Source organism: Camelus dromedarius, chromosome 2 (assembly GCF_036321535.1).
Source record: "Camelus dromedarius isolate mCamDro1 chromosome 2, mCamDro1.pat, whole genome shotgun sequence".
Classification (NCBI taxonomy): Eukaryota; Metazoa; Chordata; class Mammalia; order Artiodactyla; family Camelidae; genus Camelus; species Camelus dromedarius.
In genome coordinates this window covers 69,471,442-69,498,425 of record NC_087437.1, presented here as the reverse complement: position 1 = coordinate 69,498,425, position 26,984 = coordinate 69,471,442, and the positions used below count along the sequence as shown (strand labels likewise).

The window sequence follows — 26,984 nt, the reverse complement described above, 5'->3', positions numbered from 1 at the left end:
AGTACCTGACACTTAGTAGGTTCTTCTCCATCCCTTAATATTAAGTCAAATTTAAGTTAATTTCACTGTGTTGACAAGGTATATACAGTATGATATAACCTAGTTGTAGCTCTCATTCTCTTAAGATTGTTGTGTTTATATCTAAAAAGTACATAGATAAATAAGAAAAAAGGAGGAAAAGCTTCAGGCATTTGGCACTAAGAGCTCAGATGAATATAAATCTGATATTAAATATTAAAGTCATAACAAAAAAATTTCCATCCCAGTAGAAAGTGCTGCAAATTTGATTCCTGGTCTGCTTGGCTCCAAGCTACTCCCTGAACTCTCTGTGTGACCTTTAGCAAGTAACCAAAATTTAATTAACTTCTATTCCTCATCTAGAAACCAAGGAATGTAATACTTAGATTACCCAATTTTATCCCATACAGGAAAATACACATTTTCTAGTTGTGGTCTTTAGTGGCTTTCCCATGACATTAAAGGCTGTGAAGGTATTAAAATTGTGTAGGAATCTCGTAATATAATGTGGAGCTGGTCATTAGATTAAATCTGTTCTAAGGGGCCTCAAGTAAACTAGTTATCTCCTCTCCCTCTGCCTTTAAATGAGGTAGAACTTCTCGTGTCTTGAGGGATATGTGTGTGTGTGTGTGTGTGTGTGTGTGTGTGTGTGTGTGTGTGTGTGAGAGAGAGAGTGCTTGTGTTTTGAGGGAGCTGATAACCTACTTACACATCTACATATCTGTAGTTATGTTTACACACTTATGTGGGCTTCCTGAGATCCAAACCCTGGTGCCTCTTATCATGGACTTCAAACACTCTCCACTAAACTACAAGAAAAGCATTCTACGCTTTGACTGTGATAGGAACTTTGCAAATCAGGAGACATGCCTTTTACAAGCAATAAAATGAAGCTGTCAGCCATTGCAAATGGACCAAGATAGAGGTCACATGACTAAACCACCCCTGCACCAGGCAGTCTCTGATGTATTTCACTCCAGTTTCAATCTATTAATCAGAGGATCTGGGAGAGCAATAATTTAAATGCTGCAATAATCAATTCCATAACACATTAATAGAAGCTACAGTCAAACTTTGCCATACAACTGACTGCACTGGAATCTTGACAGGAGCCCTGGGGCCGTGCCTAATTTGCATTCAATTTACATAAAATTGTAAATCAAGAATCCATGAACACAGCCCTAATATTTGTTAGTGCTTAGATCCTCCGTGATAGATGGATTGAAACTGCTGGTAGTTTGACTTCCCTTGCAATAAAATTGTGCAGCTGACCAGTTTTATTCTCATTCTGCAATTATGGGGAAAAGGGACTCAAGAGAGCTATAGTCTGGGGTCTTGTGTATGCCATTCAGGGTTTTCATCCTATAAAACCATGACTCAGATGTGCCCTTGGAAGCCCCCATCTAGAAGCAAATTATCCCCAATGACTCTGCAGATCCTCATCAGTAGAGTTGCTCACAAATAACCTGCCATTAAATGAGGATACAAACTACAAAGACAGCTTGCCAGCTGAGTGAATGGCAATGCTTCTGGAAATTTTTATTTTTCCAAATAACATTTACTATCACAGAAACAGATAATTAGTGACATTCTTTAGACTGAGGACAGCGAAAAATCAAACCTTCAGCAAAGCATACGGTACCTAACAGCGTGCTAAAGTGGATTTCATGTGGTTCTAAGCATTCTGTGTGTTCTTGTGTCCCTGTGGACAAAGCTGTAGCCTCTGCTGTGTGTTTTCACACTCAAGGCTAAGAGAAAACATTCTCCCCAAGGACACTGGCTCACAGTGGCAAGACTCCTTTTTTTTTTTTCATCTTCATTGCAAAAAGGGTAGCAATTTTATTTTTAATATGTGTAGTTATACTTCCATGTAAAAAATACTCTGTCGCCTATAGCACATGTCAGCAATTATCTCTGCATGGTTTGCCATTGGCAAATTTAATATTTTCTTCTTTTTTTTCCTAAATTTCTTTTGTTTTGTTTTGTTTTTTTTATTGAAGTATAGTCAGTTTATAATGTTGTGTCAGTTTCGTGTACAGCATAATAGTTCAGTCATACAAATACATACATGTATTTGTTTTCGTAGTTTTTTCATTATAGGCAACTACTACAAGATAAGACTTCTCTTTCTATATCCTCCTTAGTTCTCTCATTTTAAGTCTATCTTTTAAGAGAGAAAATAGATACTTAAATGCCCTAATGTATTTGGAAGTGTTCTTGGAAGTGCTCTTTTTTTCCAGAAAGGATTATTTGAGTATTTTGTACATCAAGATTATTTTCGGCCTCCCACCTTTCCTTTCCCACCATTTTCTTACCTTGCACGATCAAGTAAACTTGGGAGGTCTTGGGCTCATGCTGTGTCTGCACCGAGCAAGTGTAGGAACCCTCATCATAGACATCCACCTTCTGGATTCGGAGGCTGTATTCCAGAGAATGGCGTTTCTCCAGCTCGACCCGGGGGTCCAGAGACCACTTGTCATGCCCAGCAAAAATGATGCCAGAACGGTTCAACCAGGCCACCTTCGAGTTCTTATCTTCTACAACACACCTGGCAAAGTAGAGTAATGATATTAGAACCTTGGCCATACCTGTATCTGCATTCATTCTTCACATGATTGGACTCAACAAGACCAATCAAGAGAAATAATTATGTACAGAAAGAATAATGGTCATGCCACTTCTTAGTCCTAAATATTGTCACTATTTCTCCTTTAAGATATAATTACCATCCAATGGATGGGTGTCATTATATTATACCCAACTTGGCAATAAACAATTGGTATAAGAAATGCAGGCAAAGTTAAATGGGTATTGACTTCCCCCTGGATTATCTTCTTGTCTAGGAAAAGGTCATTCACATGGAACTCCATCTGTTTAAGTAACTTTGAGAATTAGACGATTGATTATGTGGCATATTTACTCAGTTTTGAACTGCACATATTCTTTCATTAGTATTTCCTAAAGTCTTGTGTGATAGCAGATCCAGGCTATGTCACACCACTGTAGCAATTAGACTGAATTTCAGAGTTTGCTTCTGATCCTTTCAAGCTTGGAATGCCCACTCCCAGGAGTGAGAAGTCTGTGAGCAGGTCCAAGGCTAAGTAGACAGGTGTTGTATCAAGAAAATCAAAGCTAGTATCTTCTTGCCTGAGTCTGACTCCACCTGCTGAGGTCAGCAGGTTGCGTGCTGGCAAGATAGATTGCTACCAGCATTTCTGGGACATCAGAATGAATTCAATCTTTTATGGTAGATGAAAAAAACTAATTTTGTAGTTCCTATTCTAAGAAGGATGAAGGAAAAAAATGTCTATTTGAATAACTACTTATTTTAGAAATCTAAAAGGGTCTCTTTCTGAAACTTGAAAGAGGCAAAGAACACGGATTAGTGAGGAAGGGATAAATACTTTATGGAGGAGTGTGGTTTTTCTCCTTCAAGTCCAGCAAGAATCTGGAAATGGAAAAACCAAGCAAAAAAACTCTCTGTATCCCTTTGGCAAGATTTATGTCTGCCCCACAGGGAGACTGTCCCAGACCCTGTTCATAGCTGCAGAGCCAGCTGCTCAGCTCTCTGGGGCATGAGGGATGGACAGAAGGAGCCAGGAGCATGACAGCAGAACAATTAAAACACCGTGTTTCCCCATATTTTCCAGACTGAGTCCAATCCAGGTTTTCTAAGGTCAAAGCAGCCATGCATGGACAGGAGGTCAATGCATAATCCACAGGCTGACCACGGTAAAGATACAGCAGCCAGCTCGTCTTTTCAGGACAAAAGCTGAATCTTTTAAAAAATACCTCACCCATAATACAAAAGGCCTCTTTATCCTATTATTTTCAAGTGAATTGTATATTTTAGGAAACATGAGAATTTTATTTAATCAGTTGGGTGCCATGGTGTGCAGGTCTTTCTTTTCCTTTCTTTTCTTTTCTTCTCTGCCTAATTATTTTCATAAACATAGGTAGATTAAAGTACCATTTAGTATCTCCACTACCCAATACGTGTTTCTCTGCCATGAAGGTATTATTGGGATTAATTATATGTTTGATAATTTAGAACTCCTCTCTAAGGGAAGGCAAAGCTAACTTTGTGGACACCTGATGCTTCTTTCCAGACTCAACGTTCCCTGTTCTATTCTTTGGTGGCATCATGTCTCTGTCCTTGGTGGTATTTGCAGCACTTCTCAACTTAGAATCATTCATGAATCAATTAATAGATTGTTTGCTATCCTACTCTAGATCATAAATAAAGTTGCTGATGTAGGTCTACTGTGTTTATCTTTTCTACTGAGACGAATGGAAATTTATCTCTGTAAATGCATTTTGAATCTTCTATCACATTTATCCTTGTGTTTTGTTTATTTTTTCTCCCCTCATCTGCATAGCACAACACAGCAGCAACTAGGTATATTACATCGCAGGGGTGTACTCTGAACGCTGTTTAGCCCAGCGAATAAGTTTCCAATATCTTCATCTTGGAAAAAATATAATATATTATAATATATTTTACATAAATATGGCCTATAAATAAAATAACAATGAATTTTGTCTTGTTCATGAAAGTACCTCCAAAAACTAATCTGGTATAAAATAGACACCTGGTAAATGCCTGTTGCATGAACAGTGTCATATATGCAGATAGAGGACATATGGTTACCATATTCAACTCCCCAATCCCAAGCCCTAACAGCATTGGCTAATGAACTGGGTACACTTCCTAATCAGTATAAGGTATAGTTTCTAAGTAGGGTCTTTAGGGTCCTTTGGATACTTTAGCAATTTTTGTCTGTGGGAATGTTAAAATTACCGCATAGATCATTATTTCAAATTATTATCTGAGAGAGTTCAGATCTATCTTACCTAAAGAAGTAACTGACTACTCGTTATGTGGAAATCTTGCTATGACAGTCTACATAACATCTTATTTTTGCATTGTGTTTCATTTGTATTTACTTTTAAAAATTTATCTTTTACTCCCAAATAAATAAAAGGTATATTAGAATACACACATATACACTTACACTGACACTTTTTACTAATCCAGTATGATTAGCCAGCTCCAAGCAGCAGAGCACAATGGAGTATTTTTAAAAAGGAAACCAATCCTCCAGATATTTAAGGGTTCTTTTTTTAATAGTTCTGAGTAAATGTATTGACTCTATAAACTACAAAATAATCTTTCTACAACATAGCTAAAACTTTCATACTGAAAAATGAGCAAAAAAAATTTTCAGAAATAACTTAACGTTAAAAATGCTTAAACCTTGATTTAAGGTGGCAACTATTTTAAACCATAAGAAGTGTACGTAAGAAAAAGATGGCCAGAGTCAAAGTAATAGTCTTGTTTTGTAGAACTCAGTTTGTAGTCTCAGTTTGTAGAACTTTTTGTTTGTTATGTGAAAATAACCAGTCATACAGGAGGCCTAGCTATTGGGAAATGAGGCAATGCTGATTAAACGCGGACCCAGGGTTCCAGCAGGCACTGACTGGCCAGTGAGTATTTTGAGCTTGCATCTGGAAGGTAAGTGGCTTAACTGTGCATCAGTCAGGCCTGTGGAGTTAATGAGAACTCTCATGCCACATCACCATTATATGGTAATGAATTATCCCCCAGTCAGAATGCTGCTTCAATACCAGACGATCCAGTTCACAACTAAATACCTAAGGACTTTATCTTTAAAATCAGCCTTGGCCAAAGCAGGAAAAGTGTAAAGAGATTAATTTATAAAATCTGTAAGTGTTTTGTGGTGTTTGGATTTAATAGAATGTTTCCTCCAGGAACTCAAAATGTGCAATCCATTCCAGGATTTAAAGGGGACTGTGTGGTAGAGAGTAGGTGTTGGTGCCAAGAGGAGAGGGCAGAGAATGTTCCTCCACCCTAGGTGGGATTTCTGTCAGGCAGCTGAGGATATTGGGATATGATACAAAGTGTCATCTCTCCAGGAAATCCCTTCTCATCAGTATCTCACCCTGTTACTTGGCTCCTTCTTATGCATTATACTCCACGTTGCATTAGACTTATTTTTACTCATCTCTCCTCATAAATTTCTTAATAAGAGTGACCTTCTGAGAATTCACCTATGGCCTTAATGGGACCAATGTCATTAATCCACCATGCACACAGTAGGCACTACTAAAATGTGGAATAAATAAACTGAATTTAACAAACTGCTATTAGATCAATTATCAAATATTTGTTAATTATCTAATAGGTACAGGATAGATGAATAATTATTTTAACTGTTCTTAAGAAACAGTTAAAATTATCAGAAAAATAGGGACAATTTACAGAGAATTATTGAGTGTGGCATTAACATGAAAGCAAAGGAAAGAAAAAAGTGTGCTCAATGTTTCCACTACGAATAAAGATCATCCTTGGGAATTAAATAATCCATATCACATGAAAAACAGTGAAAAGAAGCATAAAGCACTAGACAAACATTTAGTGAGCTGTCCACTTTAACTTTGGACCCACAAATATCAGGTGGGTTACTTAACTATAAACCTATGATTTTTTTAAAGATCAGCTTTAAAAAAAATAACAGGAAAGGCAGGCAAACAAATTTCTATCTTCCCTGTTCAGTATGTCAGAATCCATAAAACTGTCACAAAAAATCAATGCACCCATAAAAATCTCAAGCATTGGATCTCTGCAAATACTTATACCAAGTACATTATGCACACTCATACAAACAGGTACATTGACAGTTCCACTCACACTGCATTAAGTCTGGGGATTACGCTTCCAAAACGATGAATGTAATTGGAGGCAGAAAAGAAATGCTAAATTCGGTTTGTACCAATAGATTGCTTAATGGCATATTTACTGACAGTATAGACATGATGTAAGTGATATACATCTACCAGCCATTAAGCCTGTTCAATTGCTACTAGATACAACTCATTTTTAACAAGCATTACTGGCTGCTAGCAATGTGCCAAGTCAATATTAGAATTTATTCAAACTTTTTTCTACTTCTCAAGAGCATAATCTGGGATTTATTCATTAATAACAAATAAATACAGTTTACTTAATCACTCACTGGTTATCTATCCTCACATTTTTAAATTATAAAGCCTGGGGGAAGAGAAACTTTGTAAGAGAGATTTGTTTTTTAAATTAAAAAAGAACAGCCATTTGCAGCAACGTGGATGGACCTAGAGATTACCATGCTAAGTGAAGTAAGTCAGACAGAGAAAGATTAATATCACATGTTATCACTTATATGTGGAATCTAAAAAATGAGACAAATGAACTTATTTGTAAAACAGAAACAGATTCACAGACATAGAAACAAACTTAAGGTTGCCAAAGGGGAAAGGGGGCAGTGGGGAAGAAGGATAAATTAGTAGTTTGGAATTAGCAGATACACACTACTAAATACAAAATAGATAAACAACAAGGTCCTACTATATAGCACAGGGAACTATATTCAATATCTTGTAATAACCTATAATGGAAAAGAATATGAAAAAGAATATGTTTACATATGTATGACTCAATCACTATGCTGTACACCAGAAACTAATACAACACTGTAAATCAACTATATTTCAATTAAAAAATTTTTTTTAGAAAGAGAAAGACTAGTTAGATGAGTAGTTCTCAAAGGGAAAAATTTGTGCTTCCAGATGATATTTGGCAATACTTGGAGTCATTTTTTGGTTGTCACAACTGGAAAGGGGAAGTTGCTACTGGCATCTGGTAAGTAGAAGCCAAGGATGCTGCTAAATACCCCACAACATAAAGGACACTGCAGAACAAAGACATATCCCATCTAAAATGCCGGCAGGCTCAAAGCGGAAAAACCCTGAGTTAGACCTCGGTCTCTTGGTTTAAATATCTGGAAGCATAGGTCAAACGCCTATAGTGCAATGGTGTTCTTTCATAAGCATATGCTTCTTACTTTATAAGCTCTTAACTGCCACTAGCAAAGTCCCTGAATTATAAGTCAAGCTCATGCCAGAGACACTACAATAAAGACTAGTGATACTCTGGATATAAGTTAGCAGTTAATGAATCATGCCCCTTTGCTGTTGTATTTTAGGATCATAATTATACAACAATATAATCTTGTACATTGTTGATAGTACATGAGAAAGCTGTCACTTAGTTACTTCCTAAATTAATGCTGGAGAAATAATTTAACCTCAGTGTTTTAGTTTTTCCCCCTGTATAAAAATGGGTCAGTGATACTTAGGACAGGTAAGGGAGAATCAACACAGTTGGGGTAAATTTGATTTTTTTAAGGAAATTATTAGCCTTTATTCATAGGAAAGCTATTTCTAAAAATTAACTTTTATTACTTTTTCACATTTACGATTCTCTCTTTTGTAAGATGTGGAATGATTTAAGATATGGATGAGAAGGAAGTCTTTAGGAACGTGTTGGCCCTTTATTTGGATGCTTTTTGCTTTATAACTTTACTCCTACAAACAAAACCCTTATGAATCAGCAAAACTATGATGGACTCATTTCCCTGTAGAAGGAAAGATACTTGGCCTGCAAATCAATGCTGTACATTCCCAGCATTGAAGTGTGGCATCAGGAAATGTTCTAAGCAGAGGATGCAATGAAGTATCACAGAAATATCCCAAACTCTCTTGAGTCAAAAGTCATTAGTCTGATTTTATTGCATTATTTTAAGTATAATGAAGTCTAGAAACACTTATGCAAACACATTAAAAATAGAAAATTAGTTAAAAACACAAATTCAAAGAATCTTGAATTATTAAATATTTTGGATCATCTCTGCTTTATTTCCATGTTCTAAGATTAAACTCAATTCGAAATAAGAGAACTGAGGGGACTCACTGCTGCCCATCTGGCACTCCTGCTTCCCTTGCCTGCAACAAGAAGTTTCAGTTTTCTGGCTGTCTTGCTCCCATCTCTATTTCTTTCCAGACTTGACTTCTGGCTTTGATCACTGCCTGTTCTCTTGGCTTCATTCTCTTGTTCCTGTGCGTGTCTGCTCTCTTAAACTTGATCTTCTTTAGCTAGAAACTGATCTTAGTTTCATGATGGTTTATTTTTCTAGATTCATCCTGAATTTTAGTCCAAATAACACCAATTAACAATGACAGCATCTAAATGATAGGATCATCTCCCCTACCCTAGGTCCTTCGTACACATGCATGTACAAGACACGGCATGCACATGTGTATATGCACACACAGTAGTGATGGATGTTCAAGAGAGGGTGAGAACACAGAGGTAGTAAACCACAGGAAACTGGTTCATGTGACTCTATTGTTGGTCACAATGATTCAGGATCTGCCTACTGCCAGTGGAGTGTTAGGGTAAAAGACATACACTGTTTAGTTCCTGAAGATAATTGATTTCAGTTCTGGCCTTGAGTCTATTTCCCATTGGAAAACAAGCAAGTCATTTAGCCTTTCTATCTTAGTTGTTTTCATAAGTAAAGTGAAGCTAACGATACTTGCCCCGACCTCTCAGAACTGCTCTTAGGGTAGTTCTACAAATAAAATGAGGTGATGTCCATGGAAACATTTCATATGATATAAAACAATATCTATGCTTATATTCATAGTCTCTCATGGTAGAGTATGGTAAATAAAAAGGAAACAGTCATATGCAGGGACAACTATAAGGAAAATAATGACTTATCTAAATCATTCAAAAATTTGATCTCTTTATAGGATGTGATGATAGCCATTAAATATGTATTATTACCCAACTCTCAGATCAGTCATGTAGTTCTTTAAATTCTCATTTTGCATTAGTTATTTGTATGTGTTATACTAACAAAGCAACCTTTCTGCAGTTGGGTTACTACCTATTAGAAAGATTCATCTCCTATAAGAGCAAAACAAGAAATCACAAAGGCAAATAGTAAAGCCAGGATAGTCTGTGTCATTCCTGGAGCAACAAAAAGTCCTCCCTTAGACATATTTTTCACTTCTTACTCTCACTAGGGAGTACCTTGCCCACCCATATATGCATTCTCCTCTATGCACATATAGGATATATGCATTGCTGTATTTTCAGGTTCATATTTTTGAAGAAGCACAAACATATTCCATGCAGATGGTACAGGTGGGGAGAAGGGTAAGAAGACAAGGAGCAGAACCTCCTAATTAAGAGCTGAGTCCATCTCAACAGTCAATTCTAGGACGGTCTGTGCTCCTCTTGCTGTCACATCAACTGTGTCATCTCTACATTTACATTAAAAAATGAAAAAGAGGAAGATGCAAATTCTAAGGAGAGAGAAAATTTGAGACTGAGACCTGGAGAGAACTGACTTCTAGCCTAGTCACAGCTGGAGTTCAGATCAGTCCCAGGAACATTTATAAGTGGTTAGCAACAGGTCTTCTAGGTTCTTTTGAAGAGTCTTGATCCCATTAGAAAATAAATCATCATCTTAACCCCACCATAATTCAAGATTCCTCATTTTCTTGTCACTGCTGGGGTGGAAAAGTCATGAGTTCTGGAGTTTAGTAGCTTTAGGCAGGTTACTTAGCAAGGAAGGCAGTATGGAGGGTGGTTACAGGTCCAGGCTGAGGGACAAGTTTCCTGCTCTGCATTGCAGCTCCATCACAGACTCACTCTGTGATCTTGGGACATTTGCTTAACCTCTCTGTGCCTGGGTTTTCTTATCTGTAAAATGAAAACTATAATCGTACCTAATTCAGTGGGTCATTATAATGTTTAAATGGGTTAATTTTAAACATATGGAATAGCTCCTGGACCTAAAATGTGTCCACTGTTACTGAAGAGCTTCAGGCATTTTTCTTCAGCAAAACAGGAATAATAATTACTTCCCATATGATTGTGATTATGAAATGGGTTAAGGTATTGAGTACCCAGTGAGCTTTGGAAGAGCCTAACAAATTTTTGTGCCCATCATTTTTATAATTTGAATCTTGGATATTCATTCTGTAGAAATCTCACTTTTGAGCTAAATCCAGCAATCTCCAGATATTGTTGTTTTGTTCAATTCTTTGCTTAATAACAGGTATCTCTAGGGAAACCTCCTTTTAGGGGCCCCAGTTCTCTTATGTCTGGCTTCTCTGGGCAACAGTTGGTTCTCTAAAGCCCATAAGCATGAAATTGAAAGCAGGAGGACGATGTGAGATGATTATAGTGCAGCCGTGTAAACTGAGGCTCTGATGCCGTCTCTGCAACATGTTTAGAGGATCTGTGGCAGATGTGTACACAGGGAGCTCAAGCCTTAAGTCCCTCACCGTTTGTCAGACAGAACCCACACAAGTTTATCTCCTCAGGGTACCCTGGATAGAGGACAACAGTGGGCCCATTGTGTTCTTTGTGATCTTCTGAGATACGCTTGGCAGAACTGGGGCTCCTCCTAGGTTAGATGAGGCATACTCTATGCTTTGTGGACCCTCAGTTGCAAGAACAAGGCTCATTCCTTCTCCTTCTCAGAGCCTGAATGGTAATTATATTCTCACTGAAGCAGCAAAAAAAAAAAAAAAAAAAAGAAAGAAAAGAAAGTAGCAAGAATCTATAACCCTTTACTTGCCTTTGAACTATGGATTCTCCTCTTTTCCTCCTCCCTTGTTTGAATGTGGATGAGAAGCAATTTTAAAGCTGGTTTTTGTTTTGATTCTTGCTCTGAGTCTCTATTCTCTGTGAAAAATTTCTCTCATTTAGAAGGAAAAACAAAACTGCCTTTAGTTGTACCTCTGAAAGAGTAAAATTAGTCTTAGAATCCTGGCTTAGATTTCTAGTTAAAAATTTCATTCACTATGCAATTAGAAACAATTTCATAGCTATTTAAAGAAAATGCTGTTACCTTCTGAGTCATTGCAAAGTAAATATCAAAAAAAAAAAAAAAAAAAAAGAAAATGTAAGTTCTCCAAAGAAAACAATCCGCTTTGTACCAGGAAGGGTTTACTCTTTATCTCATTCCAGCAGTAAGGATAAATAAAAGTGCTTACAATAAATTATAATTCACTTAGGATGAGCATTCTGGTGTATGAGGCATGGCTATAGTCAGCAGACTATTCTCCACAAGTCTCACTTGAAAACCCAGCCCCTTACTTCACAGTCTTATCATACACAGCATTATGTAAATGTTATCACTGGAGCAGGACCATCTTATAATATGACTCATCACATGCATTTAGATATAATTCAGATCAAATTTATACCAAGATATGACCATTAATAGATACAGCATGCATGATATCTGGGATTTAACATATAGTGAGTAAGCATGTAAATAAATAAACAGATAATGACACTGTCTGTCAGGGCTACCATAGAAAAGGGCTCTGCTGTCCATGTTGCCTTTACTCGTAGAGGTAGACATAAAAGAAACAAAGTCAGATAGATACAAAGAAGGAAAGAAGTCTCCATTTTTTAAAGTTGTACTTTGTGGATTCACATGTGAAATAGGGAACTTTAGCAGCTGTAAATTGAAGGAGCAAAGTTATCAAATAGATCCATCTCAGGCAAAAGAAATGCAGTGGTCCCCTCCCCCAGCTGACAAGAAGCCGATACAGATTACTGATGAATGCTTATAAATCATAAGGACAGTTCTTACATGGAGAATTATAATCACGGGGATTTTTCTGACTTTCATGTTTGTTTTTCCATCACACACTTTCCACCCCATCTCAACTCTATGTTTCCTGTCTCCAGAATTATTTTTGTCCCCAGCACTTTCTTCCAAAGGACAGTGGTGTGAGGAGGACTTCACCCTTGTGTGACAAACTATTTTTGTGGTTTTTCTTCTTTCTCTACGCCTCACTTTTCCCCATCATCTAAACCCTTCCTTGAAGGTCTGTCTCTCTCGAACAGCTCAGAAACTGGGACATGAATGGGGCTTGGAATTCGGTGATGAAAAAGAGCTTTGGAAGTTACTGAGGGATTGGGCACAAAGGCAAGAACTGATGAGCTTGAGATGCAAGCCCACCGGGGAGAGCTCTTGTACGGAACTCAGCCGACTCAAACCAGAGAATGAAGCCTGCAGCTACAAGCCCCAGCCTAATAAGGCACTGACCCTCGGAGGGCGGCAGAGGTGAGTAGAAGTAACCAGTGTCTGGACTTGGGGGAGAGAAAAAGTCAAAGACCATCACCTTCTGTGCTACTAAATCCACTGTGTCACTTAACTCTGAAATTCCCCAGCCAGCCTGAGTTAAAGAGGGAGCCACAGATGCTTCAAGGTGAAGGTCACGTTCTGAGTTCTAGGAAGATCCTCATGATTCAGAAACACCATCTCTCTAGCCTGAGAGCATCAGTATTCCCTTTTCCCATTATCTCTGCCCTGGGGCACTCTAGTTTTGAGATTGTATTACAGAAGAGGCATCTTCTCTCATAGTGACTCTCAAAAGATGGCTGTTAAATGAAAAGACAGGCAGAGAAAGGAAAAGAGCTAAATCCAATAAAGCATTATTTTGAAATTGTTCCTTTATTTCTTCTATATTACTTATCACCATTTATGATCAAAAACTTTTGACATGGCACCAGGAACTGTGCTGAAATCTCTATACGTGCTCAGGAACCTGACCTGAATAGCAGCAAGAAGTATGTTGACTAATTACTAGTTAACATAATGTTGATATTAATTATGTTGATATTTAATCATAATGTTGATATTAATAGTCAGCATTAGGTTGATTAATATCCACTCTCCTTTATGGACACATCACCTTCATCTCTTAGAATGATGCTGTTAATCCACTAATTGCAAAATCCAATGAATTTATTTCAAATATTTGTCCTACTTAATCTCATCATAGCTTTTTAGCACTAGTCACTGTCTATTTACCTGTCTCTCCTCCTAAATCTCCTATTATTTCTTAATTTGCATAATCAGCCCCTCTTTCTTTGCTCACCTTTCATATACTGTTGTTCTCCAGGATTATATTTTTCTTCTTTTCTGGCTTCATGGAGTCGTTTTCATACATTTCATCTTTTTTTTTTTTTTTTGGCTTTAATTACACTTCATCAGATTGAATTTTAAAATAGCCTACTCAGCTGCTCCCCATAGATACTGGAAGGTACCTCGAATTCAGCATATTTTGAATTAAGACTCATTATCTCCTATCATACTTTTGTCTTCCTTCCGAATTTCCCAATTTTAGTGAACAGAATCACAATCCATCTATGATTACGTAGTCAGTAACCACAGAGTATCCTTGTTTTCTTCTTCTCCTTCATGTCATTTGTGTAATCAAATGTTATTTTTACATTTTTCCCCCTTAGACTGGCCTGTACTCTCCATCCCTCCTGCCACTACTATTGTCCAGGGCCTTCTCATCCATTGTCAGTATCACTTCCAACTAATGGTCTAGTCTCCAGGTTTGCATCTCTTGCCTACAACTATACTGTTCATTCTTCATGCAGAACAGAACATACATAAAGTGGATCATGTGTAAATGCACTTTGTCTTTTTACTCATAAAAGTTCACATAGATTAGTGTAAGTCAGCTCAGCCTACCTTTCTACCTTAACATTAAACTCCCTCCCTGCCATGAATCTTATTCTCTTTTCAGACTCCAATCTCATTCCTCCTAGCTCTGTTTTCCTTTTATCCAAAGTATTTTTGTGACCTTTTCATTTGGCAAGCTCATACTTACTATACAAAATCCATCTCAGATGTACCCTCCCTTGTGAAGCGTTCTCCAATTTCCCTAGTTACTGGCCTGCTTGTGTTAGTATTTTAATTCTTTGTTTTTCTGCCTCTTACCACGATTTTAAGAGTGAAACCAGATCACGTCTTCTCAATCTTTTCATTTCTATTGCTAGAAGAAGTACCTGACACATAAAATCTCTCAATAATCATTTGATGGATGAAAGAATATACCAAGAATCTTTCTCCTCTCATTTCACATTCTTAGAGATGTCTTCTTCCTAATACAGTCTAGAACATGGAAGAATCCTACTATTTCCAACGGTTTTGAAAAAGGAAAAATGAGGCAGGACAATGCCCTTTTGTCTTTTCTAAATCAGTCATCTTATTTCCCTTCATTTGCCACTACTATTTTCTTTGCCTTTTTTTGCCTGGAAGAGATGATAATATCTTTTCAATGATACATCTATGATACACTATAATAAATGTGTAAATATAAAATTCTTAAAATAAATAAATTATATAGTGGAAACTTTGTAATTCGAATAATTTCTGAAAATGTCCCGCATAGCAAAAACATAGAATGTTTCCAAATATAAGTGCCCCTCCTCTTGTCCAGTGATTTGAATATGAAACTTGATATTATTTTGCTGGTGTGTCTTGCCCTAATGTTCACAGTTAAGGATGTAAATGAACATTTTAAATCTATACTCAGATACTTCACTGAGGACCAACCACCTTCAACAACATAACCTAATCTCTATGAGTTGATAGAGGATCTGTGACTGAATCATAACCAGTATTCTCACTGTTTATTTCTGGTGAAATAGGTTAATTTGATGTCACAAAACTTAAACAAATTTTTCTATCCTCACTATACTATACTGTGAAGTTAGCAAATTTTTTGTTTCCTTCAAGATAACAATATGACCAAGCAGACAAGCAGGAAAGGTGATAAAGAGGTACATTGAGTGGGATTTTCTTCACTGATCCTTTATTGTGTGGGAGGCCACTGATAGACATTCTAGAGTCTTCCAGTCAATAGGCAGCACTGTAGTTATTCAGCTAAAATTATGTTCACTCTTTAATATTGATAAATTTTGTCCCACATTTCTTTTCTCTGATAATGACAAGATAGAATATCCTCCTTCTGAATGTCAGTGTCCAAATCAGCAATCAGGATCGAGCAAAACTTTCCAAAAATACAGAACAAGATAAGGATAAGCATTAATAGAAAATTTTAAATGATTTAGAACTGAGCTCGTCTCAGTCAAATGAGTAGTAGTGTATTACTGCTTCTTATATCTTGCCCTTTCTTGTCCAATAAGGACAGATATCCTAACACTGCTATTCTCTTACCCTCAATCACAGTGTTTTCCAAAAGAGCTCTACTAAAGGAGGTAACTGATACAACTCATCCAGATACGGTCTTATATTCAAACTGCGGGAATGGTGGCATGGATGGCCTTCTTCAGAAGCGGGGTAGCTAGTCTCTTTACTGTCCTAATCACTGTATTCATTCTGTCTTGAGACTAGAATGCAGTCATCTCATACGCATGGTATAAATCATTTATTTTTGTTCATATTTTCTGTGTCACTTCCTCTCGTTACATCTTTTTGCCACAGTATTTGCACTGAGAACATGAATCAATCTGAGGAAACAGCTTACTTCTATGTCCTTCCCTTTTGCTCTAATGCACTGCGAGTCCCTTAATCTTTATGAACATTCTCCTGTCTGGGTAAAACCTAGTGCCGTGTCACATGATGCTTCACATTAAAACTATACCTCTGCTAGACAACAAAATTAAGGAAGTCACAGTCCCAAATTTCTCTGTTCTAAGTATACTAGTGCAGAAATGATTTGAGTGCATGAAAATCCTGTGGGTATTTGATAAATAAAATCTAACAATAAAGGTAATTTCAACACCTGAATCACAGATACTGTGATTGATGGTAACTTAGGAACTTAAGAAAATCTGCCATTAAAGGCCAGAATCAGGGCACAAGCCGGCAAAGAACGCATTGCTCAGTAAGTAGATATTTCCCCTCAGTAAGCCTAAGCTGATCTCTGTCTTAGTCACTGAGAACTAATCAGGGCCTCTGTGGCCCCCACAGAACTCAGTGTGAGCACTGGCCAGTGAGTCCAATCTCATCATTTCAAACCCTTTGGCAGTTTCCACTTACAAATTTCTCCTAATCAGAAGCTTTTAGCAGCAACAAAATGGCAAGAGAAAAATAAAGCAAGATCAAAAGGTACATATTCCATGCAAAATGGCTCAGCCTGTTAGCCTCAAGCAACAAATAAGTGGAGAACATTCTCCATTGTATAGTAAAGTGTGTTTCTGGGAGGCTAATGTTAGATGCAAATCTGCCTGAGGCAATGTTAAAAAAAAAAAAACAAACAAACTCAACAAGCCAACAAGAAGAGCAAACCAGGCCTGCATTTTTCGTTCTTCCACACAGCTCACCTAGTCTTTGCCCATCACGTAGAAAATCTCATATTATTTTACAAGGAAGATTAGAAGAGATTAACAATCTTACATAAACTATTAACCCCTTCTATAACAATATTTTTGGCTAAAAACCCTTCATTTTTAAATAGCATAGAAGGTCTGACACCCAGGTTGCATAAGACAAAGATACTGTAGAAAATGTTTCTTACAGTTCTTGGCAGACCACCCACAAGGGAACTACTGCAAATTTCCCTAAAAATGGTAAAACACAATTAACTCTCTAGTGTTACTCTATAATACTAAACCTCTTCAACCTACCTCTCCAGTGGTTGGTGCCAAAATCTCCCCAAAAGACCTTATAGCTAGCTATACCATCCCTTCTCAATGTCAGATGAAAAGCTGTTAAGAATATACTATAGACCAGAATCATTCTTTTTTTTATAACCATTTTTTTTAATTGAAGTGTAGCTAACTTACAATGTTGTGTTAGTTTCAGGTGTATAGCAAAGTGATTCAGTTATATATATATAAGAATATATATATATTCTTTTCCAGTTTCTTTTCCATTATAGTTTATTACAAGATTTTTAATATAGTTCCCTATGCTATATAGTAGGTCCTTGTTGTTTATCTATTTTATATATAGTAGTGTATGCTAATCCCAAACTTCTAATTTATCCCTCCCCTGCCCCCACCACTTTCCCCTTTGGTAACCATTCTTGACTTATCAAACACAGTTGTACTTGCCATGCTCATAGAATATTACTTACAGCCCTAGAAGGAACTTAGCTATAGGAGAGCTGTTCCCTGGGTGGCCAGGTGCTCTCAGAGCAGATTCCAGTGTTAGAAAGAGGGCAGGAAATGTGCTTGAACACTAGCAGGCATAAACCTAGAAAAGCCACTTCTTCTCTAAAAGATTTCTGAAAGTTTGACTGGGGGTGGGATAGTTAGCAGGTTGAAAGGCTTTATAGGGCTCTTCACGAAGGAAGAGATATTTTCCAACTTAATTGGGAAAACTTTTTTTTGGCCACAGCTCGTGATACACCATACAGGGTAAAAGAACAAGTGTCACCAGCCAATCCTTTGAGACTCTGTCCCAGCCACAGTAGAAGCATGATGTGAGAGGACTGACTGCCACAAAGACCTCCCTGCTTCTCATGCAGTCTACTAACTGCCACACACATCCCTTTCTCCCAATAGAAACAGTTTGGGAGGTGACTGTAGGGCAGCTGGCTGTGGACTGCTGTACAGCCAGGCAGGCACTGCCGTTGAGAAATGGTAGCACAGGCTGTAAATATCTTCCTTTGATCAATAAAAAGTTTTATTCTCTTTGATGGGTGCCTAACAGGAGGTAAATCTTGATACTTCTGGATTCATAAATTTGCACTGAGACAGGAGTTAATTCTTCATTTTCATCGATGCCATTAGTGTTCAACGTTTACTTAGAATCACTTAATAAAATGTTGATTTCAAAATGTCCCTACTTTGAAGCTGTAGCTGTAATACCCTAGGTAGAAAAGTAGATTCTCATCAAGGGATACAGCTTCCAGTCTTCCTAGTAGTTAGTTCTTCTTCTTTTCCTTCCGTCTCCCCTCACTTTCACCCTCTTTTTTTTTTTTTTGCCAAAGGATATGAAAAATTTGTTTTGTATGTTATTTGCACAGATTTGCAAGACTGTTTCCCTTCTGTTTCATTAATTCTGCTAATTTTTCAGTTATTTTGGGTAATGACATTCACTCCCTTTTCTCTACTCTCTTGATAAGACTTTTCTAATGAAAGAGATATATTGGCTGGCTGTTTTAAAATGTGTTCTCAGTGAGGTTGAGGTGCTCCCTGTAATGAATGTTGCTGCAAAATCAAGGGGACTCTAGCAAAAGTCAGCAGCATGTGAAAGCTACTCTACTTCTGCTAACTAGCATTGGACTTTCAGAGGCAAAGATAGGGAGATGAATAGGGGGTTTAGATAATGTAAGACAGCTTCTCCTCCAGTCTGTGAAAGGTAATTACTCAGTAGGATTCACCTGGACAGAAGCCATGTGCTCATGATGAGGCCTGCTTTCTTACAGGAGTAAGACTTCCCTCGCTGGATAACAAAACAGAAAGTTTCATTCCAACATGGATTGCTGAATAGTTAGGACAGAGAAACTGGGTCTACGAATGCTTTTAACAAGAGAATTCAAGATCGGAAAACAGATACCCTGCAGAAATGTGGACCTTGGAACCACAACCGATCAAAGCCAACCACTCTTTTAGTGATAGAGAGTATGCAAATATGTGCACCTTAACAAGGACCCGAATGTATGAGGGAGGGCAGGAGGAAAGAGAAGAACAGAATTCAGCCTGACCACACGTCTAAAACTGCTAGTACATCCTTTCCTTAGAACTCAAAGGAGGGGCATGGGATGGGCAGTAAGCATCCAAATGGCTGTAATAAGAAAATCAATAAAAGATCTAGGAATTAGAATGACTCACAATCTGGGAATCAATCATTCATTTTATAATCAAATGTTATAACCCCTACTCAACCTTTTAGTATGTTAATAGGTGAATCTTTTGATCCATAGTTCATAATATCTTAAGGCTTTTAGAAACCTTGGAATCAGCCTAGGAAGTATGCAATGAGAAAGGCTGGATCTGGTGAAAAGTGGAAGGCAGGTTTGGGAACTTCTGGGAATTGTTAATAATTAGAGAAGGAAGGCAGGAGACAGTTTGGTTTGAGAGAAGAACCATCAGAGGAGTGACCTATTCTGTCTCTCCAGAAAATCTTTCAAACCCTTGAACTAACCCACTCCACAATATCCACACCGTCTATATCTGTATTTCTCTTCCACTCCACACAAGGCCATTTTGATAACAAAAATTTACAGTCTGTTGTATTTACGAATAATTGATTCAAGGGAAATGTTCTTTTTTACATTTTAATCAATCATCATCTAAATGGCTGCCATGACTTTAGCTTTTGGTATTTTCAGTTTGAGTGTCAGTGTTATAGATACCTCCTGACAAATCTGTGGTTCTGAGAGAGGATTCTGAAATGTTTCCTAGCAACTAATGAGTTCAAACTTCCGGAATTCCAGTGTTCAGATGCTTTTTTTTTTTTTTTTAGTGTATTCAGGTTAGAACTATGTAACACATAACAAGTAAAACATGACAGAGTGTGCATGAGGCAGAGATAAATGTGCACACAAAAACTCAGTGTGATACAGTATAAGGAACAGAGAGAGAGAGAGAGAGATGGTGAAGAAAAACTATAAGAGAATTAGTCAACTGATCCTATGTCACATCAGTCTAAAGAAATTAAAAATATTTGTATTCAGAAATGTTAAGTCATGTTCTCTCTTCATCTCCAGTCCCACCCTCCACCACTCCTCCCTATAAAACAGCAAACTTGAAAGATCAGTAAATGATGTTGGGTAGAGAAGTCTAGAAATTTAGAACTGTTTCCAATGTATGTTTTGTGATTATAAAATACTTGTTCAGCATCAAAAATTCAGAAAAAAGCCAGTAGAGTATAGATAAAATATAAGCAATCAGAATATTAACAATGCTTATCTCTGGTGATTTATTTTAAAGTCATACTCACACTTCTGTTTAATTGGAATCACACTGAGCATACATTGTATGTATTTATACATATATAAATATATATACTTTTGAACTCTGCTTTTAAAAATAATTGTATTAGACAAGTAGTGCCTGTTAATCATTGGATAATATGATTTCCCTCTTACCTACATACCAAGTAGCTCTTGAAGGTGTTCCATAAAATAGAAATTCTGGAACAACCCACATTAATGCCTGTTCGTTACACCATGTATGAAGCTGGATGGGGATGTTAACTCACTGTGCTCAGTAAAATTAAATTTAGGTAGAGGAGTTGTTTCCCTAAGCCAGCAATGATTGTCCCTCACTGTCACTCTCAGGATTTGTAAGTGATTCCTAGGCTGTCCCTAACTAATGCTGGACTTGTCCCTAAGGTGTGTTTGCTGCTGTGTGGCGTGAGGTTCCAAAGTCAGTTTAGTGTAATTGGCCAGCATAGACTAAGGAAGTTCAAATCTCAGCTCTACAACACATCAGCTAGAATAATTTTGGCAAATTATTTCAACTCTCTGAGTCTCATTATCCCCATAAGATTGTTTTGGGGGCTTAAGAGGTCATGACATGTAAAGATTTTCAATCAATAAAATGATTGAATAATTGTTATATTATTATTGTCAATGTTGTCACTTTTTATTATATCTATTGCTATTATTATATTTACTAGTCACAAAAATGGAATGAAGAAGGATGGGATGTGAGGCTTTATTTTTGAATCAAGCGGGTCAACAATTGCAAGATTCAAGGGGCAATGAGGAGAGCCCCAGGAACATCCACTCGTGGAGAATGCCGACTGAGGTACAATGTAGTGAGCTGACATTTTAAATTGGAAGAAAGAAAACAGTAGAAGATTACATTAAAAATGTTGACCTTTATCTAAGCCCTGTGTTCCCAGAAAGCAAGAATGATTAAGAAATCCACTCCCCCATCTTTGGGTTCCAGGTAATGGCTAACCACAAAGGACCCTGAGGGTAAGGGTGCCCTCACACAGTCTGAGGTAAGGCTCATCCCCATCCTTCCTCATGGCTTCCATAAGTCTCTGATGAGTCCCTGCCCCCACAAAACCCCAGCTCCCTTACCTCTTCTTATTCTCTTTTAATTGTCTGGTGTCTTTTGTCTTTCACACACGTCATACAGTTCTCCGTGCTGGGTTACCCTTTGGGAGCAGTGCCCAGAGCAATCCTGGACACTGCCTGGGATGGCAGGAAGAAGATAGAGAGGGGAATTTTTATTCTTATTTGGGTATGAGCCTGTTCATTATACTATCCCTTATTTCACAAAATACATGCATTCCAGAAATGCATTGTTTTCTAGTGCCTAAGGGACTGCTATTAGAAAATCAGAGATCCCTGGGTATCATAAAATCCTGAGATGTAATAAAATCAGACACTTAAGAAAGCAGTAGTACCACTTTTACATTCATATATTTAAGGGAAATAACTCTGTTTTTATAAAACACTAACAGCAATACTCTCAACATTTATAACCTTATGATACCTACCAAATAAGTCACACAATGAAAATACTAAAAGCGAACCCCTCAGGTAGATTGCAGACTCCAGCAGTCCGCCTTCACTTTGGGTCTTTCCTCCACGTGGGTCATAAAGTTAGGAATTTGCCATTCTTTGTCTGTTCAGTTTAGTTATTATGTCAGTGGGGTGCAGAGTCCCAACATTTTATGATGTTTTCTTTTTATTTTATGCCACTGGGTTAACAGTTAAGAATCACCACGTTTAGTATCTAGAATAACTTGCAAATGTAGAGGCTTTTCAACAGTACTTTATGAAGTGGAAGGAATTGTTTTGCTTATTATCCATCTCTTTACAATTGTTTGCAGGTTTTGAAGATTTCTGGAAACACTTTAAATGGAAACTTTGGTCTAATCCAGATTTTATAAACTGATACAGTGAAAACAATTTGGCTTGCATCCTGTTACTTCTCTGCCTCTGTCCTGGGTTTGGGCTCTATTTTCTCTAGTCTTTATCTTCTTTTTCTGTTTATTTATTCATTTTGGTAGAAAACATTCTCCAGTAACTATATGATAAAGATATGTGACATGTAAGTTATTTTATGAATTTTATATCTATCGACCAAATGTAAGTGTAAAAAAACTCAACTTTGTTGAGATCTAGATTAGAAATCATTTTTCTCCAGAATTTTGAAGGTATTTCCCACTGAATTCTAAATCCCGGTTTTGTGACTGAGAAGTCCCAAATCACTTGGATATCTTATTCTTTGAATGTGACTTGCCTTTCCATTCTTTTTCCTACTTGGATGTTTACTGGTTCTTCTCTGTCCTGATGTTCTAAAAGTTCATGGTGAAGTGCCTTGGGGTTGGTCTACTTTCTTCCATTGTGCTCTCAACCCTTTCAGTCTGGAAACTCATATTCTTCAGCTCAGGAAATTTTTATTGAACTCTTTCTTTGATAATTTCTTTCTTTTTGCTCTACTTTCATTTTCTGTAGTTATGACTATTTGGATAGTAGGTCTCCTGGACTTGGTCTGTAATGTAATCTTTCCCCCTCTTCTATTTTCCATCTTTTTGTCTTTTGCCTAAACTTCCTGGAAGATTTTCTCAGCTCTTAATGTGAATACACCTAGTGAGTTTTTCATTTCTACCATCATGTTTTAAATTTCCAAGACCTCTTGCGTATGGGTGCAATACCTTCTCTTGTCTAAGAATATTAATATTTAATAAGTTTTCTCCTGTTCATATTCTCTCTCCTCCAAGTTGCCTTATCTGTTTGTTTCTTTTGGTTTCTCTCTTTAGTGTTAGAGGCATTCCTTAGGCATCTGGTAATCTTCATTTGCTGTTTGTATTTAAAATGAAGAATACAATGTATGAGTTCTTGGAAGACCATCTCTAGGCGCTTTGTCAGAAGTCTGACTACCATGAGGCTGGCAGGCTAGAGAGTCCATGCATAGGAAATCTGGTGAAGAATTCTAGCTGAGCCCACCTTTCCAGTCATCCTGTCAAGGTGCCAGGCAAGTGAATGAGCCCACCTCACCCCTCCAGACCAGCTCAACTGTGACCTGAATTGCGTGGCACAACCTTAGTCGGTGCCACATGAAACAAAAGAATCACCTAGTCCAGTGCAGGCCAAGTTCCTGGATCTTGAGATACTTTAAGGCTTTTGTTCTTTTAAGCCACTAAGACTTGCATAATTTTTTTAAAAGCAAGGGATGATCAAAACATTAGATTTATATGGACTAACAAGGCAAGGTGATGTCTAAGATACTGGTAAGTTAAAATGAATGCAACTTGTGTAATGACTTAAAAATGGTGATTGGAAATTCTGAGTATGTAGGTAGGACTCCTTGACTAGAAGATTTACTTCAGGGTAAGTCTTTTTTTTTTCCTCCTGATATTTATTTATTTAGTTATTATTTTAAAAATAAGCCTCATTTTTAGAGCAGTTTTTATATTTACAGAAAAACTGCAAAGTCAGTATAGAATTCCCAAAAGCTTCTACATCAATATCCCCCTATTACTAACATATCGCTTTAGTATCATACATTTGTCACAATTATGGCTAATATTGACACATTATTATTAGCTAAACTTCATACATTATTCATATTTTCTTCATTTTTTGCCTAATATCCTTTTTCTCTTCCAAATCACATGCAGGGCATCACATTAATTGTCATGTCTCTTTAAGCTCTTTTTGGCTGTGACATTTTCCCAGACTTTCCTTGTTTTTGATATTTTTGATATTTTTGAGGAGTATTAGGGATTTTGTAGGATGCCCCACTAATGGGATTTGTCTGATTTTTTTCTCATAAGTAGGCTGGAGTTACGGGTTTGGGGGAGGAAAGTGCCATTTTTATTACTGTATATTAAGAAGGGTACAAACTGTCAACATGACATTGCCACTGTTGACATTGACCTAGATCACCTAAGCAGAGGTAGTGTCTGTCAGCTTTCTCCACTGTACAGTTACTCTTTTTCTTCTCCTTTCCATACTCTTCTCACTGGAAGGAAGTCTCTGCGAGCAGCCGGCACTTCAGGAGTGGGGAGTTATGCTCTGCCTCCCAGACGGCGCAGTATTTACATAGATCACTTAGAGTACTTCTGCATGGGAAATCTGTCTCTTCTCACACATGCTTATTTATTCAATCACTTATTTACATCAGTGTGGACTCATAGATATTTATTATATGAAGCCCTTCCCCCGTTTTTCTTAGATATTTCCTTTTGAGTTAGTTACAGTCCCCAGGAAAGAGCTGTGCAGTGTTCTAAACAGAGGATAAAATTTAACTGTGAATATACTGGAGTCTCAGTGGAAAATCAGGTCTAGGGTTGGGGTTTTGCTATTTAATATGCAAGTGTTATGCACCTGACCCTCAACTGTATTTGCTATACCCTCGCACAAAGACCCTGTTTTAATTTCTCCTGAGAAGTAAACTAAATTCTTTTGCTTAGTGTAGTCAAGGAGAGTCACCCAGGGGCATGGAGAGAGGAGGGGATCTAGGGATTTAACTGACTTTTAAACAACATTCAAACAGTTTTTCTTATTTTAGTTGCTCCTCCACCTCAGCCTTGATCTTTCCCCTACTTTCAGTGATAAACGGTGCTGCCAATTCCTGAACAGTTTGTGGGAAGGATGGGATTGGTTCTCAGCTTTCCTCGTTACTGGTTTAGGCTTCAGTGTTTCCATGTCTGCTAAATCAGTTTCACTCATCCATCTGCTTTATAGCTTCCAAAATTTCTTTTGTTGTGCTCACTTGTCTTGTTCTCCCCATTTCCCCTTGTATATTTGTCTTTAGGCAGAAAAAAAAAAAACTTTACAGTAGGATAAGTAGAGTTTGAGGGAGAGTGAAATTGAAGGTGTGTTCAATCCACCATCTTTTCACAGCTTTGCTCAGGGTTACAGAGTTAGCTCCCTGAGACCAGAGGCTCTGTCTTTTTCATCTTTGTAGCCCCATCAACCCCATACATGCTTGATAAAGAGTAGAAGGTAAATCCTAATTGAGTCTCATAAATGAAAATAGGAAGCAGGCTCAGGACCCAAATACAAATCTAAATCCAAGTTAATTTTGATTTTTTACATTGCACTAAACTTCCACCCCATATCAGTTATAAGGTTTGTATTTTAAGTGTTTAAAATGGAATTTTCCATCCATAAGATCATTCAGATCAATGCTTTTCAAATTTTTATGTGCATACAAATATTGTGGGGATTTCTGAAAGTGAAGATTCTAGATTTAGTAAGTCTGGATGGACTGTCTCTCTGCTGGTCTAAGAACCACAGAACTTGTATCACAAGAATGTTTTGTAATGGATTTATAGCATTATATATTCTGGCATTAGAAAATACTATTTTACATTTTATTTCTATTGTAAAGGTACTATTTGTGTAACAATTTTGTCAAAATCAGGACTTAGACAGAAACAAGTTGAGTTGTCCTGGGGAAAGAAAGGACCAGGAGCTCAAGTCAACCTAATCCAGTACAAACTAGGTTACATCAAATACCCATAAGATTGCTCTCTGTACAGAAATGGCTGGGACTAGAAATTATTAAAACTACATATGTATGTTTTCATATATATTTTTATATCATACCTTATACTTTCCTTATATTAAGCTGATTTAAGATGGCTTAACTATGCATGCTAGTAATATTTATTATGAGAGGCAAGGAAATCAAGGCAAAGAGAAAATGATGATAAGAAAGATAAAATAAAACAAATGTTGAGGTTCAATCACCAAATATATGTCATGGTTTCTGCACATTAATGACATGGGCATCATAAACATGTCCCTGGGCAGTCAGAATAAAAATGGATACATACACAATTATTTATATACGTCACTATGGCTAAAAGACAATTTCTTTAGGTTACCTTCACAAAGAGGAGGCTATATAACATTCTATACAATATTGTCAAGGACACCCTGAGAGTGGTAGTCTTATATGGCAACCCAGATACTATACATTAGTTCAGGCATAAAATTAGCTACTGGTGATGGAGAGATAAAAACAAACAAAAAACTTTCTTAAGGAGCTCACAGTTTTATGGAGAGACAAAGAAATTTCAAATAAGATGTGTACAACAGAAGTACAAAATTTACTGGTAGCACAAATGAGGAAGAAATTAACTTAGCCAGGGGAAATGATGGGGGGTTTGGACTGGTTTATGGAGTAAGAAATAAAATCATACCTGAATAAATGTATATGACTTGTTGCCAAGATCTCTAAAAATACAAGATCTTAATCTAAGTGGGCTCTGAACTGTTGTCATAAGAAGTGAAAGCAAACAAAGAAAGAAAAGAAATGGAAGAAAATATGCATAACTAGGGAGTTCTAGCAACAAATGTGTGGAAACCCATCTCTGGGAGAATGAAGTTCAAGGAACCCA

General features: G+C 37.2%; 1 protein-coding gene across 3 annotated transcripts in view; it reads right to left on the bottom strand.

Annotated features, from left to right (window-relative positions):
• Positions 1 to 26,984, bottom strand: part of LSAMP (limbic system associated membrane protein) — a 566,772-nt gene that overhangs the window by 245,488 nt on the left and 294,300 nt on the right. For all 3 annotated transcript variants that reach the window (XM_010985026.3, XM_064494997.1, XM_010985024.3), the window contains exon 2: positions 2,334 to 2,566. In XM_010985026.3, coding sequence (XP_010983328.1) covers positions 2,334 to 2,566 — 233 coding nt within the window. The remainder of the gene's footprint in view (positions 1 to 2,333; positions 2,567 to 26,984) is intronic.